The sequence below is a fragment of the Sinocyclocheilus grahami genome, unplaced genomic scaffold (assembly GCF_001515645.1).
Source record: "Sinocyclocheilus grahami isolate Dianchi unplaced genomic scaffold, SAMN03320097.WGS_v1.1 scaffold151.1, whole genome shotgun sequence".
In the NCBI taxonomy this organism is placed as follows: domain Eukaryota; kingdom Metazoa; phylum Chordata; class Actinopteri; order Cypriniformes; family Cyprinidae; genus Sinocyclocheilus; species Sinocyclocheilus grahami.
In genome coordinates this window covers 880,912-900,930 of record NW_015505330.1, presented here as the reverse complement: position 1 = coordinate 900,930, position 20,019 = coordinate 880,912, and the positions used below count along the sequence as shown (strand labels likewise).

Here is a 20,019-nt window from a genome sequence, read left to right as displayed (position 1 = left end):
TTGCTAAAAATTGCTAAAGGCAGGTCGGTTCGTTGCTAAAAATTGCTAAAGGCAGGTCGGTTCGTTGCTAAAAATTGCTAAAGGCAGGTCGGTTCGTTGCTAAAAATTGCTAAAGGCAGGTCGGTTCGTTGCTAAAAATTGCTAAAGGCAGGTCGGTTCGTTGCTAAAAATTGCTAAAGGCAGGTCGGTTCGTTGCTAAAAATTGCTAAAGGCAGGTCGGTTCGTTGCTAAAAATTGCTAAAGGCAGGTCGGTTCGTTGCTAAAAATTGCTAAAGGCAGGTCGGTTCGTTGCTAAAAATTGCTAAAGGCAGGTCGGTTCGTTGCTAAAAATTGCTAAAGGCAGGTCGGTTCGTTGCTAAAAATTGCTAAAGGCAGGTCGGTTCGTTGCTAAAAATTGCTAAAGGCAGGTCGGTTCGTTGCTAAAAATTGCTAAAGGCAGGTCGGTTCGTTGCTAAAAATTGCTAAAGGCAGGTCGGTTCGTTGCTAAAAATTGCTAAAGGCAGGTCGGTTCGTTGCTAAAAATTGCTAAAGGCAGGTCGGTTCGTTGCTAAAAATTGCTAAAGGCAGGTCGGTTCGTTGCTAAAAATTGCTAAAGGCAGGTCGGTTCGTTGCTAAAAATTGCTAAAGGCAGGTCGGTTCGTTGCTAAAAATTGCTAAAGGCAGGTCGGTTCGTTGCTAAAAATTGCTAAAGGCAGGTCGGTTCGTTGCTAAAAATTGCTAAAGGCAGGTCGGTTCGTTGCTAAAAATTGCTAAAGGCAGGTCGGTTCGTTGCTAAAAATTGCTAAAGGCAGGTCGGTTCGTTGCTAAAAATTGCTAAAGGCAGGTCGGTTCGTTGCTAAAAATTGCTAAAGGCAGGTCGGTTCGTTGCTAAAAATTGCTAAAGGCAGGTCGGTTCGTTGCTGAAGGCAGGTCGGTTCGTTGTTAAAGGGAGGTCGGTTCGTTGCTAAAGAGAGGTCGGTTCGTTGCAAAAAGTTGCTAAAGGGACATTTCTTTTGATGATGTTTGGATGATCCTGCATGCTGCATTTGTCCCTATATAAAGGAACGTCTTGTGGATCAGTCTGATCCCTCTTCCTGGTTCTGCAGAATGGGATCTGTATGGAAAAACAAATGGTTAGATCGCTTACACTACCTGTTAGCCTTCTAAAGAACTTACTAGACTTGGTCAGCTAGTTAACATCATTCATTACCAATGTTGGGTAAATTACTCAAAAAATGTAATCCACTACAAATGACTAATTACTTCTTTAAAATTGTAATTTGATTACATTACTGATTACTGCATTTAAAAAGTAATCAGATTACTAATTACTTTACATTTCAAGTTATCAAACCTAAAAAATAGGCTACACTACAAAGTGAAACTTTTTTTTTGTAAAATAAAGGAAATAGGGTGCGCTTTCTGCATTCTCAGTCTCCGTGAATATCTTCCTGAAACGAATCACTAAAATGAACGAATATGACATGAGAAATATATCTAAAGAAGTGTCTATTTTTAAATTAAGTCAGTCAAAACAAATATTCTCTGATAAAATAATCCGTATGAAACCAACGCGAGATAGCCTACAGTCTTTCTCGTCCGAGCTCACCTATAATGTGATCATGAAGACGCGCTGTGAGGAATAAGCCTTGAGTTTACCTCAGAAGAAGAATGCGATGCGACGATTAAGTGGGAGAACTTGCACAATTGGTGGCTGACTAAATACTTTTTTGCCCCACTGTAATTTAAGCTTAGTTTTTGTAATTTTGCTGTGTGCTTTTGTCACTTGTATTAATTTTTTTAATGTCTGCTTTGTTTTTAATCATTTTTATTTCATTTAATTTTAGTACTTCAATATCAAACTAAATAAAAAATGTTAAAGTAAAAAAGTTGATTTGGCAAATAAAAAAGTTTTGATGTTATTTCATTTCAAGTAACAAATATGTTTTTTAATAATTTTAGTTAACTATAACCCTTGTGCACACAAAAGACTTACGGTGAGGCTGTGTAAAATAATCTGGTCTGGTGAAGATGGCGAAGCTGCAGCTGTGAGTGTGACCGTGGGATTGGCTGAGAGCGTGAGGCTCTGATTGGTTCCTGTTTGGAGGAAATACGTTCCTGGGGTGCCAGTGGGCTGCAGGTGAAATGACTAGAGAGGAAATTACACAAACGATTTATAAACACAGCTTATACATCTTATAGTTTTGAAAAATACTCAAAGTAAAATCTGAGGTACTCACAGGCAGCAATTCAAAGGTCTGTAAAGCCCCGGAGTTCAATGTGATGGTTTCACTGTCTGAGGCACCGCTTGCACCGTCTGAAGAAGCTGTGGAGAGAGAAAACGGTGCATTGAATCTACAATGCCACTGAACTGTTAGAACCACAAAATTCCCTGAAACTACATTCACAGGTTATTTGACTCACAGACATGTGTGATCTGCACTGGAATCTGGACCGGGATCTGCAGTGCGGTGACAGGGCTGGGAGAAGCACAAGCAGATCGAGAACCAATCACCACAACCTTGTTCATCGCAGACGGCGGTGCCTCCACAACATCTTGCAGCCCTTTCAACAAGACTACACAACACAGAAAACACTGCTTCAGTGTCTGAACTCACATTATAACAGACATGCTAAACTATAAAGACGTTATCTCACCAGGAAAGGGAAGTTCCTTGTGATTGGCCACTTGTCTTTTGATGGTCCACCATTTGCTGCGGAGCCACTGAGGCGAGCGAACGCTGCTCCACCCACCGGCCAGAATGTCCCAATTAATTTCATTCTCATCCTCCACATCCAGTTCAGCTATCCTGCTCATGCATAATTATGATTAATGATTCATAATTAGTTTGTGAATAGGTATTGTGAATTTAGCTGTGAACTACCTGCGAACAAGGTTGATGTCATCTTCTTTGGTCCACTCCGTGCCACCGCTCTGTTTCCAGTTAAGGTAGTTGAGCCATTTGGAGCGGCACTGTTTCTCTGAGCGAGTGCCGACAAGTTCAGCCACCGATGCCCAAGAGACTCCCTGAGTTACAACGTCACCCGCATCTGTGCCCGTCAACTCGTGGACCACCTCTGCCAACCTTCGCTCCTCTTCCTCTGTCCATTTTCCTAGAGCATGAGAGTTTACAATGATGTCACACAAATAAATAAATAAGCATAATAAAAACAAACCACATAATAATACGGTATTGTTTATATAATTTATAATAATTAAAATGTTTTATTTAATATTTTCTTTGTCATTCTCATTTTACTTAAATAATAAAATAAGACTTAAAATAATGTAATTATTTATTAATTAATTAATAAGTTCAATAAAAGATACACAATTTAATTTATGAAATATAAAATTTATAATAATAATAAAAAAATATTTTAATAGGTAACAATTCTCTCATTATTATTATTTAAATATTATGCTATTATATTATTTTTCATTATTAGATTTATGTAAAATTCATATTTTATAACATAGTTATAACATAGAAGCATATTTGTTTAATATAACAAAAATAAACTAATATATATATGTGTGTTATAATCTACCTCCTTGATGGGACACTAAAATGAAAATTTGGAAAAACTGACCGGTGTTGCATGTGTCCTTCATGAGACGGCAGCGGTCCTTCACAGACGATGCACTGCGACCAAGTGCCGCCCCAATGGAAGCCCAATCATTTCCATGTTTCTCCCTTAGCCTAATAACACACCCAAATCTGACAATGTAGATCACACATTCAGGTCACACTTCATGACATTCAAGATTCATGGCTCAACTTACTCTTTCAATTTATTGATCTCCTCATCAGTGTACCTAAACGACAAGAATAGCACATATCAAATATTACACCAGTCATTTTAGGTGTATAATTGATTCTGTTTGGATCTGTGAATCTGTTTAAAAGATAAATAAAAGCAACTTACTTGCCTACGTGGTTTCGGTTATCGTACATTCGTAGTACGCGTCTGTATACAGCGAACAACGGTCTGTTCAAACCACACGCTATACTGCGGTAAAAATCCTTTCGCTCCTCTTTCGACATCTCAAAGATGATCTCCGCAGGGTCCCGAATCCCTCGGTTCTGAGTCGGGATGCACAGACAGATGAATAGTGAGGGTGCAAATCAAAGATGGCACCTGCAGCAAATGTGATGTATCTATAATGCATGCTCACCTTTAAATAACGCTCTATGTTGCTCATCAGGAGATCAATCTCCTCTTTTGACCACATACCCTGTTTCCATTTGTGACCTAAGGATATATAACAAATAATAAGACTGTGTGTACTGATATCAGGCCCTATATTTCTTATGCTGGGTATGCATGACAATACAGACCTGTATCAATAAGAAATATGTTTTACCTTTATTAACCAGTGTGTCTTTATCCTCTTTCGTGGTGAACCAGGCTTGACTGACAGCTGATACATCTTTACCTTTTTTTTGGACAGAAGAATCCTTATCCTGTTGACAAACAACATTTTTATATTTTATATTTATATACTACCTAAATAATCAGAAATAAATAAATAACACACTAAATTAAGTATTAAATCCATGCAAAGCCAGCAATTAATGCAGATTACAAAGCTGTATAGCACTAATAAACATATATTTCTACTGTCGTTTCAGAAGGGTCGTCTGATTCCAGCTCCCCATCTCTCATCTCCGTAGCAGTCATTGTCACCTCGAAGCTTTCATCACCTTCTGTAACTAAAACCAGCACAAACCAGTTAATATAATATCCCTCTTTACAGTTTAACGCATTATATCATCATTAAGTGCAAGTGATGCATGCAATGTTTTTTATTATTGTTTTTATTTATTTTTTTAACTATTTTAAATTATATTTGAAAATATTACAAATAAATACATTTATGTAAATCATTATTAATTTATTATATAAAATTTTTTATTTAATTGATTTCATTAAAATATTAAAGCATATATATATATATATAGGCGGTTTAAAAATAAATAACATATCTGTACATTAATTTAAACAATTACATGTTTTTTTCTCTATATTTCTACTTCTGTATATAGTGCATTATTTAATTTTCTGTTTTTCTTATATTGGTGTTATATTCCATCTCTACTGTGTAATTCCTATGTATTTCTGCACTATCATGTTTGTTTGCACTATGTCTGTACTTTCTTCTGCACTGGAAGCTCCTGTCGCCAAGTCAAATTCCTTGTGTGTGTAAACATACTTGGTAATAAAGCTCTTTCTGAGTTCTGACTTCTTTGCATTATCATTTGGTATAAAAGTCACTTAAATATATAAACGGTGTACAAACATGTACATGTGTGTTTATACTCACTTGGCAGAGTGACAACAGAATACTCCGTTGAGGTAGAGTCCTGAGGGTCTTCTCCATCTTCATTGGACAACCGCAGTCGTTTGTGAACAGGTTCGGTGGTCCCATCTGAACCCAGATCCTCCCCATCTGCACGTCCAAACCACACAAGCACAATATATAAACAAATACAATACAATGAAGCACAACATCATGAGATGGGTCACAGGTCGTGATAATCTGGAGTGTGTCTCACCATTTTGAGGGCAGTGCAGAATTATGTTTCCATCAGTGTCCTGAGTAAATGTGACAGAATTGACGGATTCAAGGGTCACAGTGGCTGGGACATCTCCTGTGTTCATGCTCAGCCTACAGGTTAATTTATAATATATATATATATACATACATATACACACACACACACACACACATATATATATAATACATATACATATACATATACATATATATATATACACATACATATATACATATATATATATATATATATATTATACACACACACACAGTCAGACAGACTCACTTTTAATGCGCTAAAGATAAACCCAAACACTTTATTTGCATTATAATGGATATTTATTATACTAATATAACATTTTAGACAGTTTGCTTGCAACAAATGCTGCTGTATATGTTTCTCCATAGGCATTTAATACAACGCAAACTTTAAAGAACACACAAATGTATGACCCGCGATTTTCTTTTAATGAAGAAAGCTGAATAATATCAGCTTCGAGAATAATGCTATGCACCATTCTGATTATTGCCATCTTGTAAATTTCCTATGTGGTCCTTTAATATAAGCAGATGAGGAATAATGAGACGCCATGTTTATGTGCAACATGAAGCCGTGAGGTATCGACGGCATTTATTCAATGTCGGTGCGTTATTTTTCATGTAAAGAATAGAAAGATGCAGGTCCAGCGCACAGAGGTGAGCGAAAGTGAAATTTAGCTTTGGTTTTGGTACTTACTTCCTGTTTTGGGTACGGGAACTTCGCAGTGACCAGGATGAAGGCAAATACCAGGATGGAGGATACGCTTTTTTTCTGCCTCTCCTCATACAGAGCGGAAGCGTCTACAGAAGCCCGCTGGTGACTTCCGCTTCTGAAAGCTGTTTGCATTTTTTGACTGAATGTTCGTTTGTGTTTTAAAAGTGCACATTTATATAGGTTGTCACCTTATGTTTGGACGAAACTCGTTAGTAGAGTAAGGTTTTAATATGTGGTAAGCACATTTGAATGTATTAACACGCTTTCAGAGTAATTGCAGTCTCAGCAGCGCCATCTGCTGTTGAATCTGGAGAAAATACGTTACTTATATTTTGGGTGGGGGGGTGGACGGATGGGTGGATGGACGGTTGGGTGGATGGATGGATGGATGGTTGGATGGATGGACGGTTGGGTGGATGGACGGGTGGATGGACGGTTGGGTGGATGGACGGATGGACGGATGGTTGGATGGATGGATGGATGGATAGATAGATATCTATCTAGATAGATAGATCTAGTGGTGTGGTTCAAACAACGAAAAGTCATTTTTACAGCCCTATAGAAACACCTGGAAGGAGGATCATCACACTTGTGTGCACTCACACATATTTTGTAGATGTTTATGCAATGCATTTCCGCTCACTTGCATTGTTGTTTCCTGTTTTCACCTTGTTTTCTTTCCATCCTGACAATAAATCGGGTATGCAATGGTGCAATATTACTGAATTATTTATTGCATATTGTCTCTCTCTCTGTCATGCTCTCCCAGCGTGACTTTCTTACTAAGGGTCACTTTAATAAAAGAACATCGAGTGTTCAAATATATAGTGTTTGTTTATTTATACATTATTTATTTTTGGAACATGATCATTAGTGAGTCTTAAATTTAGCTGAGTTTACAAAAACGGTTAATTCGACCTCAATAAAAGATGCCATGTGAAGTGGCTGGGGGACTAGACCGCGTGACGTCAGACGCGCGCTGTCAAGCAGAGCCTCAGAAGCGCAGCTACAGCAGCGTTAGGAGCTTATCGTTGAGCACAGCGCAGCGTGTTCGCATTTCAGCCTGTCGTTTATGCATAGACGTCGCGAAACCTCGTTATCTTTATTCGGATCCTCGGCATCTCTTGTTTTCCTTTAATTCCAGCCCTATGAGATGGAGAAGAGGGCGCTTTGGACATCCTGTTATTTTGTGCGCTTTGTAACCCTCTTCCTCTGCGCACGAGCGTCAGGCAACCTGCCACTGTGTAAAGAGGTAAACGACAACATGTCCCCTTTTTGTAAAACGTATTCATTTTAAACATAATGACAATTTAAACCAATCACGACGTAGGCACATTTTGTTTCTGCATACAACTATTTAAAATTAATACTAAAATGTTATTCGCAGGATTGTGAGCTTCTAAAATGCCTTTAATGCGCATTGTCGTTATTACGTATTATTTATTTTTAATACACAAACATAATAGTTATGTATGCACAAAATCCGTGATGAAAAAGCAAAAAGAACATCTTGTTATTGACATTAAAATGGTTACCGACGAGGATCCTATAATATGATGACGCGGCGCTCAGCTGGCCAATCAGATGAAAGCTCGATTATTGTGCGTTATGCGCTGCATTCGCTTTAGAGCTTGTAAAATGGATTCATATGAACTTTAAACATATTCATAAAACGCGAATGGGTCTCCACCCTCCATTTAATTTGAAAAGACTGTCGTGTTGTTCTTGCCTCATCCATATTTGCATACAAAGACGCGCTTATTAAAGGGCCACTTCAACCAAAAATGACCGGACGGATGCTGGGCAGAATGACAGCCTCAGTTACCATTTGTGACCCTGGACCACAAACCCAGTCATAAGGGTCAATTTTCTGAAATTGAGATTTATACATCATCTGGAAGCTGAATAAATAAGCTTTCCGTTGATGTATGGTTTGTTATGATAGGACAATATTTGGCTGAGATACAACTATTTGAAAATCTGGAATCTGAGGGTGCGAACAAAAATTGAGAAAATCGCCTTTAAAGTTGTCCAAATGAAGTTCTTAGCAATGCATATTACTAATCACAAATTAAGTTTTGATATATTTATGGTAGGAAATTTACAAAATATATTCATGGAACATGATTTTTACTTGATATCCTAATGATTTTTGGCATAAAAGAAAAATTGATCATTTTGACCCATACAATGTTTTTTTTTTTGGCTATTGCTACAAATATACCCGTGTTACTTATGACTGGTTTTGTGCTCCAGGGTCACATTTGTTGTTACTGCATAGAAAATATGTTAATAGAAATAGTATTAATAGTTAATAATAATAAATGACTTAATTAATACTATTAATATGTTAATATTCATAAATAGTGCTCCTGTGGCTCAGTGGTAGAGCATTGTGTTAGCAGCACAAAGGCCGTGAGTTCAATTCCCAGGGAACACACATACTGGTAGAAAATGTATAGCCTGAGTGCACTGTAAGTCGCTTTGGATAAAAGCATCTACTAAATACATACATTTATTTAAATGTAAGAACATTCTGCTTTATATATAAAATGCCGTTTTGGAACAACACGGGGTGAGTAATGATGACAGAATCTTAATTTTGGGGTGAACTGCTCCTTTAAGAGTATTTGAGGGGGATGCTGGGTAATAGTGGCAGGTGCAGGTGCACCATTAGTGATAATGTGTGTGCTGTAATCAAGCATTACCAGATGACAGGCACCTCCAGTGGGATGTATTTATCATCTTCCTGAAGGCAACAACTTCATTACACTGTATTATGGTGGTATATGTAATTTAATACATGGTTTGCGCACTTACCTGTGTGTGTGTGTGTATGCGGTCAATTTGGCTTTTGTGTGTAGCAGGCCCCTAAAGGAGCAGAGAACAATCGCTGCATTTCAGAGCATTGGACACACACTGATTTGCATAACAGATCTGTCAACAAAGACGCACACACAGAATGTATTTAGTGGCCTCATTATTTCAGGTTGTTATCAGTGTATATATTAGACTCTTCATTCATTACCATCCACAACCAAAAGCAATGAGTGATCGTCATGACAACAGTCACAGGCTCCTGGCCGTTGCCCTGGCGACTGTCCGGGGACAAAAGGCAGATATTCAGACCATCCCCATCCCCCTGCTATTGTAAGCACACACGAAATCGAACTATCTGTTATATGTGCCTGAGAGTTTTGGAAACAGTAAAAGATCAGGTAGGGGTGAGTGGGGTAAGATGTTCAAGATGCTTGCTTAATCAAAAAAATAATAATGGCACAAATTATGTTACATGACAATATGTTTTGAAAGGGCACTTTCTGTAAAGCTGCCTGTGTTTGAGAAGAACACATTTATTTAATTTTTTGCAAAAAAATAAACTTTTTTTATGCATGTCAAAAAAAATTGTCCATGATTGCACACATATCCAGGATTGTATTTTATTTTTTTGCTTAAAAACTTTTTTATGCATGTCAAAAAAATTGTCCATGATATATATATATATATATATATATATATATATATATATATTGCACACATATCCAGGATTTTATTATATTGTAGTTTATTTGTTTATTTTAGGCTAAAAACCTTTTTTATGCATGTTAAAATAAATTTTGTCCATGGGTTTCTTTTATTTGCCCCAGGAACACTTACTCTGGAAAGGGAGCCAGTTCATGTACACCATGCTCCAAACCACAGTACTCCCGTACGAACACATCATTCAGACCATTTCTTAAATTTTTTGTTGTGCCAAACAATCTACGTATGGCTTGTTGTTATCATTTTAGCAAGAATCCAATACAATCCAGTAATTTTTCAATGTGTATAATGTCTCTAGTATGACCATACATCCATTTTTTCCTGGTTGGTATTTCTAAATTGCCTAAATTGTCTGGGGTTTGCTTTGTTTTCCTATTGTATTCATACTTACTGAAAGTAATGACTGAAAAGTAGTTTGACCAATAGCAAGCAGGCGTTGTACATAATCGTCCAATTGGACTCTAGGACTGTAGTGGACATGTCAATAGGAAAACAATGCCAAAATCTGGACATTTTAGGCAATTAAGAAATCCTGGCTGGGAAAAAGAGGACATATGGTCACTCTAATGTTTCTCTACATGTGTGTGTGTGTGTTCTAGAGGAGGGATGGTCGCAGTGTAAAGAAAGACCTCCTTGTTCAGAGAAAGACTATTTTCAAATCCACACGGCCTGTGATAGTGACGGCAAGGTAGGGAAAGTATAATGCAGAATGTGTTTTGTTGTAAATTATGTGTGGCTAATTTGTTCATTTTTATATTGCTGTATTATTTTAGACCCAGATGCTGTACAGGTGGGTGGAGCCTCAGGTGTGTGTGGAGAATGTGTCTGGTGCTGTGACGCTGCCTCCTTCTGGAGAGAAAGAGGACTGTCCGCCCTGCAATCCAGGATTTTACATGCACAATTCTTCCACCTGTTTACCCTGCCCTCAAGGCACCTACTCTGATGGCACCACAGGTATATAGAAACACATTAACATAGATACACATTCATGTATTATGCAACACTGTTGGTTTACTGGTACTGGTGTTTAACAGAGAAGATTTCTTTTGGCACAGAATGTCAAAGATGCCCAGGAGGAACTGAACCTTCTTTGGGATATGAATACAAGTGGTGGAACATCCTGCCGAGGAATATGAAAACGTCTTGTTTTAATGTGGGCAACTCCAAATGTGATGAAATGAATGGTAAGAGTAATAGAAATGGAAAAACTTAACTTAAAAAATACATTTAGAAATGTTTCAACTAATTCAAATACTTTAAGTTGAAGTCCTAAGATTACTAAAACTAAAACTATTAAAGCTAAATAGAAATATACATCTTTATTGTAAAATCTATCTTTGTAATAAAAATTACAAGAGCACATATTTAGGAGCACAACATTACTAAAACTTTAAAACTAAAATGAAAACGGAAAATATACCAATAAAAGCTAATACACACACACGCATATATATACATATATATATATATATACACCTACTAAAACTAAAATTTGAAGCTAAATAGAAATAATAATTTTTTATAAGAGCACATAACAAAATTACTAAAACTTCAACTAAAATTAAATAATAATAAACCCTTATATATATATATATATATGTGTGTGTGTGTGTGTGTGTAAATAAATAAACCTAATCATTAAGAATAATTAGCATAATCATTAATTTATGTAATATTAATTTATATAATGTTACCATGGATTACTTTGTCTTTCTAGTTCAAAACTTCTCATCCAATTCAATGTGTTGCTGATTCTTTGTAATTATTTATGAAATTTACTTGCACTTTCTGAGTGAACATTGTTTCATCACCATTTTTCAGCGTTTCAATAAATACAAAGACATATATACACACACACACACACACACACACATATATATATATGATCAAAATGATCAATTTTTATTTTATGCCAAAAATTATTAGGATATTAAGTAAAGATCATGTTCCATGAAGATATTTTGTAAATTTTCTACTGTAAATATATCAAAACTTAATTTTTGGTTAGTAATATGCATTGCTAAGAACTTCATTTGGACAGCTATATATATATATATATATATATATATATATATATATATTAATAGCATGTATGCCAATGCACACAACATTACAGGCCAATGAAGTAAATGCTCTATGATCCGATGCACATTTGTTTCTGTAGGTTGGGAAGTGGCTGGCGACCACATTCGTATCGGAGTGGGCGGCTCAGATAATGATTACCTCATCTTAAATTTACGAGTGCCTGGATTCAAGTGAGTCAGATCTACAATTCCAGTGTTAAAATGTTGGTTGTGCATAGAACATTTACAAGTGGCCTCTCTTTTTTTATCTCTCTCAGACTTCCTACTTCTGTGAACGATGCTTCAGCTACTGAATTCGGCCGAATCACGTTTATCTTCGAGACCAACTGCAGCGCAGACTGCGAACTCTATTTTATGATAGTAAGACAATAATTTAACCAAAACAGTATGTGAAACAGTAGAATGCACAACTTTAAAAAGTTTTAAAAAACAAACGGTAAGGAGACATTCTATTTTATCATTTTGCAAGCATTATGGAAATGTTATTTTTGAATGTTCTCTGAAGTAGTAGCATTTAAAAACTGTGAACATAAATGAATGTTCATCTAAAACGTTTCAGAAAAAAACGTATCATGAACGATGTACAAGTAATGTTTTGTGCTAACATTTTGAGAATAATAGTCCAGTCATCACAATGAATTAATCTGCAAGTTATTTACTAAATCAATGCATTTTCTCCATAGGACGTAAACAGGAAGAGCACAAATGTTGTGGAATCATGGGTAGGGAGTAAACCGAGACAAGCGTACACCCACACCATGACCAAAAATGCTTCGGTTTCGTACACATGGGCTTTCCAGCGCACCAACAAAGCCTCTGATGCAAGTATTCACAACAGAAATTAGTCTTAAGTACCTTTTTGTCATGTGGAAAAGTTCTCATTCGCGGTGTCTTTCTCTCACAGGTGCGTCAGCATGTAAATGACATTGCAAAGATCTACTCGATCATGGTGACTAATGCGATGGATGGCTCAGCATCTGGTTGCCACGCCTGTGCTATGATGAGTCAGCAGGATGGCTCTTCCTGTGTCCCCTGTCCCGCTGGACACTTCATCAACAAAGACACCAACCAATGCCAGGAATGCCCGCCCAATACTTTCCTCTCTGGGCATCACATTTATGGCCAGGAGGCCTGTCAGCCCTGCGGACCTGGAAGCAAGAACAACAAGGTATGAGTATAACCAAGAGGTAATGCAGGACTATGTTGGTTTTTAACACTGTTTAACATGCAAAATGTGTTTTATGTGTCCAGGAGCACTTTGTGTGTTTTAACGACTGCACCTTCTCGCATATGGATCGCAACCGAACGCTGACATACGACTTGAGTGCCTTGAGCTCAGTGGGGTCAATCATGAATGGGCCTAGTTTCACCTCCAAGGGAACTAAATACTACCACCAGTTTAATATCAGTCTGTGTGGGGCTGAGGTACTCTCACATACACACGTCTTTAGCGGACTAAAAATAGATTGCTTTGATAGAAATTAGAAATAGCTTTTTTAGGATCATCACAAAGTGCATATTTTGTTCTCTCTCACAGGGGAGGAAGGTGGCGGTGTGCACTGACAATGTTACAGATCTGTCCAGTAAGGACCTGCAAAATGAATCCGCTGACCTTAACAATTTCGTCAAGACTTTTGTGTGCCAATCAACCATCATCCCTGCAGATGGACGGGGCTTTAGAACATCACTGTCGTCTCAGTCCATCAGCCTGGCTGACACTTTCCTTGGTGAGCTTATTTCTTTAACAGTATTTAACATACATGGCCGTTCAGATGTTTGGAGTCAGTAAGATTGTTATTTTTTTTCCGAAAGAAGTCTCTTATGCTCACCAAGGCTGCATATATTTTTTTTTACAATACAGTAAAAATTTACAATTTAAAATAGCTGTTTTCTATGTTAATATGTAATTTATTCCTGTGATGCAAAGCTGAATTTGCAACATCATTACTCCAGTCGTCAGTGTCACATGATCCTTCAGAAATCATCTTTTTTGCATTGAAATACAGAGAATATATCTGAAATTTGGCCACCTCTAATCTACAATAAAGTTGTTTTACATGGCACTTTTGTGTTTAGCTCCCTTCAAAACAGAGGTGTTCTAATTTCTTACTCGTCTCATTTCCTTCATTCTTCCATTTCTCAGGAGCTTCTGTTCACAAAAATCTGGATGGGGTCACTGTCAGCTCAGACCTCTTCCCTGAGTCTTCATGGAAAGTTCCAGATATCAACTTCTTCTATCGGTAAATAAAGAAAGATGAAGTTGTTTAAAATAGGTAGTTGATGTGTGCAATGATATTTAATTTATAATACAATAATGTTTTTTTCACCTCAGCTCTCCACAGCCCACAGCATCCTGTCTGAACGGCCGGAGCACAGTCGTGACTCTGCGTTGCAATCCTGAGAAGAGTGCACGCGGAGAGCTCACTGTGCCTAGGTGCGTGTATTTCTATGCTTATTATCTGTATTTGTTCACAAACTTATGTATTTTAGGACCAAGTTAACATATTAAACATGTTAAACGCATTGCATTTTTTATTAAAATGTGATTAAAATGTGCATAGCTGAGTATCTTTATGGATCATTTGTACATGTAACAAAAATTAGCATTTTTCAAATTTGCATTCTTTGTATATGGTGAATTATCATCGAAGCTCAACAGCTGAAATATTACCCATGAGTGAAACACCGCTATTAATATAAATGCTAATACATAGCATTCAAATGTTTGTAGGCCAATTGCAAATATGCAATGAATATTCAATGTTTGTAGATTTGCAGTTACACTTTTTCTGTGTGTGAAATGAGAAATGTTGATTTTGAGAGTGAGTTGGGTTCGAAATGCACTGAAATGAACCATTCTGCTACAAATGCCTTCCACAAAAATTGTCGGACTGATAACGTACATTTACAAACAATTTGAATAGCTTGAAGGAAAGACAATGTGGTAATGTTAATCACAAAAAAGCACTTCTTAATTGTGTGTTTAGCAAGTGCCCAGCAGGTACATGTAATGGCTGTGAGTTTCATTTCCTCTGGGAGAGCTCTAGCGCTTGTCCTCTCTGCACTGAAACCGACTACCATTCGATAGAAGGAGCGTGCAAAGGAGGAGTACAGGTACATCTCTTTCCACAAATGCATCTAGTACAATTTCTTCAGCATCGTTCTGATTAATCATGTATCCTTCTCATAACAGGACACCCTCTATGTGTGGAACGAACCTAAATTTTGCACCAAAGGGGTACCGCTCCCGAACAAGACCTCCGCCCACTGTGAGGTGGTCAGCCTATGGGTGAAGGCCGGAATTGGGGGCGGAGCCTTCATGGCTGTCCTCTTGGTTTCTCTCACATGTTATTTCTGGAAAAAGAACAAAAGGTAACAAGCTGTCAATGGAAATTCAGCTTGAGATGCAAAAAGTGCTTTTTGATTTTTGACCTCTTTTCTTTTTTCTACAGGCTTGAATATAAATACTCCAGACTAGTGATGTCGGCCAATAAGGACTGTGAGTTGCCAGCAGCGGACAGCTGTGCATTAGCAGAGGGAGAAGGGGAGGAGAATGAGGACGATGTTGTTTACTCACATACTCCTTCGTTACTGGGTAAACTGAAAGCTATCGCAAGCAAGGTCAGTTAATTGTTGTGAGCTTGATGCCATTCCAAAATTATTTGTTAATATGTTCAATTTATATTAATTGAAGTGAATAATGTAATTATGGATATAGCTAGTGGACATACATGGATATCATATGATATCAGTGTAATTTATTATTATTAAATTAATTACTGGTGGCACAACACAAGCTTGCCACAAACAGTAATATTATATAATAAAGATAAGTTAATATTTTTCATTAAAACCAATGCAAATTCGTTCACCCATTATATAGTAGTATATACACTATACTAGAAATTGAACGGACATATTAAATTCATCAAAAGTCACAGTAAAGGCATTTATGTTAAAAAATATATTTATTTCAAATAAATGTTGTTGTTTTGAACTTAAATGGTATCATTGTCTCCACCAAAATATTAAGCAGCACAACTGTTCAGCATTGATAATAAATTTTCTTGAGCAGGAGCACCAAATCAAATATTAGAATGATTTCTGAAGACTGGAGCAATGATGCAAAAAATTCAGCTTTGCATCACAGGAATAAATATATTCAAATAGAAAACAGTTATTTTAAATTGAAATAATATTTACTGTATTTATCAAATAAATGCAGACTAGGTGAGCAGAACTTCTTTCAAAAACATCAAAAAATCTTACCGACCCCAAACTTTTGAATGGTTGTGTATGGTGCAGAAATGGCTTTTGTTAAAACAGAAACAAGACCTCAAAAAACAACTTCTGCTAAGTTGAGATCATGAGAAAGTAAAAAACAAGACATTAATCACCATGCCACAGATGCTTATTGAGCTTAACTAAAATACATTTTGTATAGTTTTTTGTTTTCATCTGATGTTTTATTTACCTTTGCTTGGCTGCAGGCAGACAGAGACAACAGCGAGTCAGTACAGCTGAAGTCTTCTCAGTCAGAGAGATGGGTTTGGGGATAACTGGAAAAAAGAGGACCGCTACTGATGGAGAGAAAGAGACAAACACTCATGGAGTTTTCAGTGTTTTGACACTCCTGCTTAAGTTTCTTAATATTTCCAGCCGTCCCCCGTCAAACGTCTGAGAACATATCTCTGTAGGGTCTCAATACAATGTGTTGTGAGTCAAAAAGCAGGAAATCTCTCTAGGTAAAATAAAATTAGCCCCATAAAGTAACTGTGTCACATACATACCGCTAAAACATGACAAAAGTTACAAAGCATTGCTTTCTGAGACACATTTGCATCATGGTGTGTGTGAACAATTGAACCACTATACTGCAAAATGAGCCTGAAAAACTGTATGTTTGCTGGTATGTGTATATAAGAATGTTTCATTTTTAAGGTATATTTTTCCTGCTTCACCCACTAGCATTCATGCAATTATATCTAGTGGTTGGCCAACAGATGGAGACAGAATCTTACCGCTACACAGAGCTTCTTTAGTTTCATCTCAATGCCAAACATCACACAGCAGATCTAAAAGAGAGAAAAAAGGCCCTTCCTTCATGTATTACAGAGAGGACCGTCTTCTCTCCACATCTCTCCTCTGAGGAGAACAAGAGACAATACCATTTTCTACTTTGTATTTTGTATTGTTGTGTATTTCGAGCTGTATAAAGTTATGTTGAAATATGTTTTGTTTTACTCCCTGATTCTGTTTATGCTTTAATAAACTTTAAGAGCGCTTTAAACACGGAGCAAGTGTGTTAAGCATACAGAAAAACACACCAGACCAGTTCATAAGAACATTCTGCTAACATCTGCATTTTAAAAACATTATTTCTGAATGTTCTCTGAACATTCAAAATGTCCATTTCAAACCTTTTTTTTAAAGGAACACTCCGTTTTACATTTTTCCAAACATTATCGGAATGTTACGTTTGAATGTTCTGAACGCTCTGTTATAATTAGAAAAATGCCAAAAGTTCTGAGAACATTCCTTGTTGGCTGAACAGCATTTCACTAAAAGATACTTCATAAAGTAAATGTCTAGTCTCTTTAAAGTGAATGACTAAAATGCTAAATATTGTAACACCATATGTAAACACAAGATGTGACTCGCCTGTATTATTCCTTGGTTACCTAAAAAATTGATGACTCCTAAATGTACAAGAGCAAGTCCACAAGTTTGAGAAAGGGACCAATTATCTGAATATCCCATGGTGTGAGATCTACAAGACAGCCAATAGACAAATTAAGTTTGCACTCACTAATATTAGCATAAAAAATACATAAAACTGGGCACTAATATGCATTAACTTTTATTCAGCTCGCCACTGCTTAACTGTAATGTATGCTGAAATATGAATATGGCATATTTTACCTAGTTTTTGGAGGCAGATATTTTGTAATATTCATGTCAGGGAAGAACAAGTTATTTAAAACATTTTTTCTTTTTATTCAAAATAATATGTTTGTTAAACAGTAATGCAGATATGTCACTTGGTAATAAATTATCCTGATAATTCAATACTTTGTAATGATGCAACTATTTAATCTGTGGATCAAAATATACCTATAGCACTCACAAACTGAGTAGGAATGTATTTTAGGAAAATGACAGGAGCGACAAACCGTTCGCCGAGGTTATGGCTTGTAAGTTAACTCTCATTGCACGCATTCAGGTGCCATTGCATGATACAGTTTGTTTTCAAGAGAGGCCGTTATTAGGTCTTTCTCCCCCTCTATTTCCTAACCTCTATATCTTGCATCCTTTGATCTCATCTCCCTCTCTTCCCTGACGGTAGGTGGAGTAGGACAGCTCGTTTGCCTCCCAGCAGTACAGATGCACTTTGAAAAGATCAGTGAGCGAGAAAACAAAGAGAGACAGATATGAGAAGAGAGTCACCAGGACACAAAGCCCCAGAGCGAGCAGATGACTAGCCCAGACTCTCTCTCTCATACATAGAACATATAAACACATTCCTACTTCTAACAAATGAAACCAGGGGAGAATGGGGTAAGCTGTGACACTTTTCAAATATGAAATTGACAGAAATACCTTTACAATAATCTTTCAAAAATAAATTGCCAAAATTTAGAAAATAATTAGTGTATATTTATGTAATTTATTTATAAACTATTTTACACACACACATAAATATATATATATTTTATAATTAATATATTTATAATAAATAATATATATTTAAAATTTTATATATTTTCACATGTTCATTTTATATTTTATATAACAAAAACAATTAAAGCCTTTCTGAATACTTTATCTGATAATCTGACAAAAACAATTAAATTTTTTGGTAGATTAAGGAGGTGACACATCTTACCCCAATCTCCCTAACACTTAAGTCATCAGGATTGTTTGTGTTCAATTGTACAGTACATTTATGTGAATGTGAAATATACACAGCATGCGATTGATATATTACATCAGCAATGGGAACTGCGTCTACATGTACACAAGTGTCCAATAAAGAAATAGTGAATGTATCCTTTTGCGTTGCCGATCTCCAAAATCCGATTTTACATCATGTGGGCATTTTTGTACAGTTCATACGCTAACAGACTATTTCTAAAACCGGCTGCAAACATCCATAATTGCTTCTCACAAAGCTTTCCCTTCATTAGTTTTCATCTTACAGTTGCTGTTAAACCTCAGGCCAAAAAAAAATATAAAAAATTAGCCACTCAGCAGCCTAGCAAAAATATCTACAGTCTGTTCTACATAATTAAATCTGATAGACTCAAAAAAAAAATTCAGCTTAATTTTCACTGGTAATAGTTTGTGATGGTATGAAGCAGGGTTTGAAATAATACATTAGGTGCTTCGAAAGTTTTTTTTTTCTTTAACACTGGGTTTCGTCTAAGCATCATACTTCTTTCCCACCCTGTGGATTTGCTGGTACAAGGTCATGGAGAATGCCATCCCGAGCAGCTGCAGGACAGAGAAAATGACTTCAGCGTGGATGTGCATCAAACAGGATGTGACATCATTGGAGGCAAAGCTGTTTTCCAAAACATTCCAGGATGAGTCTAATCGTAATATTTGTACCTGCAAGACCAGCACACACATCGCGATGGTTCCGAGCAAATGTTTGTTGTCGTTCAGCCATTCCTCAACCTTCTCATAGCAACCCTGAGAGTCAGAAAGAAGAAGTGTGTAGTAACATTATAAGTAATGCTGGGAAGGCTATTGAAACTGTTTATAAATTCTGAAAATTTACAATGTGCACCACATTCAGAATTTAAAGTAGCTAAACTATAGTCACACTATATTTATCTATATTTTAAGTAGTTAGCTACAGTATAAGCAAGTAGTAAAACTATTTAAGCAGAAAATATAGTTACATTATTAAACTGGATGATCACAGAAGTATTTATGACTATATACTGTATCTCAATTAGGGCGACTTGGCCCAGTAAATTTCTAAATTCTAAACTAAACTACTAACACTAACAAAAAGAAAAATCTCTACTACAAAACTAATTTTGTATTAACTACTGTTTATATTTGCTGTACTATGCAAATACAGTATT

At 36.5% G+C, this 20,019-nt stretch overlaps 2 protein-coding genes and 1 pseudogene across 2 annotated transcripts; 1 reads left to right on the top strand and 2 right to left on the bottom strand.

Annotated features, from left to right (window-relative positions):
* Positions 1-1,409: 1,409 nt before the first annotated feature.
* Positions 1,410-6,384, bottom strand: LOC107592248 (cyclin-D-binding Myb-like transcription factor 1). Its single transcript, XM_016281664.1, has 15 exons — positions 6,279-6,384; positions 5,541-5,653; positions 5,309-5,434; positions 4,606-4,697; positions 4,349-4,448; positions 4,160-4,236; positions 3,910-4,067; positions 3,767-3,799; positions 3,574-3,683; positions 2,865-3,093; positions 2,638-2,789; positions 2,404-2,556; positions 2,220-2,305; positions 1,976-2,128; positions 1,410-1,430 (listed from the first exon to the last, which is right to left on the bottom strand). Exons 1-15 carry the CDS (start codon positions 6,365-6,367, stop codon positions 1,410-1,412), a joined length of 1,692 nt encoding a protein of 563 aa, XP_016137150.1. The 5' UTR covers positions 6,368-6,384.
* Positions 6,385-7,279: 895 nt separating this feature from the next.
* Positions 7,280-16,486, top strand: LOC107592247 (UPF0577 protein KIAA1324-like). Its single transcript, XM_016281663.1, has 17 exons — positions 7,280-7,573; positions 9,937-10,005; positions 10,439-10,527; positions 10,613-10,793; positions 10,895-11,023; positions 12,004-12,094; positions 12,181-12,283; positions 12,607-12,744; positions 12,828-13,091; positions 13,175-13,348; positions 13,461-13,650; positions 14,067-14,163; positions 14,256-14,357; positions 14,911-15,037; positions 15,117-15,295; positions 15,376-15,544; positions 16,414-16,486. The coding sequence occupies exons 1-17, from the start codon at positions 7,450-7,452 to the stop codon at positions 16,480-16,482; spliced, it is 2,295 nt and encodes a 764-aa protein (XP_016137149.1). The 5' UTR covers positions 7,280-7,449; the 3' UTR covers positions 16,483-16,486.
* Positions 16,487-18,698: 2,212 nt separating this feature from the next.
* LOC107592211 (tetraspanin-9-like) overlaps positions 18,699-20,019 on the bottom strand; it is a 9,551-nt pseudogene continuing 8,230 nt past the window's right edge.

Excerpts from the sequence above, each read along its gene's own strand:
- LOC107592248 (XM_016281664.1), bottom strand. The coding sequence starts at position 6,367 with ATGAGGAGAGGCAGAAAAAAAGCGTATCCTCCATCCTGGTATTTGCCT. Across the intron at positions 5,654-6,278 it reads TCCCGTACCCAAAACAGGAA|GCTGAGCATGAACACAGGAG; the intron begins GTAAGTACCAAA and ends ATTAACCTGTAG. Across the intron at positions 4,449-4,605 it reads ACGACCCTTCTGAAACGACA|GATAAGGATTCTTCTGTCCA; the intron begins GTAGAAATATAT and ends GTTTGTCAACAG.
- LOC107592247 (XM_016281663.1), top strand. The coding sequence starts at position 7,450 with ATGGAGAAGAGGGCGCTTTGGACATCCTGTTATTTTGTGCGCTTTGTA. Across the intron at positions 11,024-12,003 it reads CAAATGTGATGAAATGAATG|GTTGGGAAGTGGCTGGCGAC; the intron begins GTAAGAGTAATA and ends TTGTTTCTGTAG. Across the intron at positions 12,745-12,827 it reads GCACCAACAAAGCCTCTGAT|GTGCGTCAGCATGTAAATGA; the intron begins GCAAGTATTCAC and ends TTTCTCTCACAG.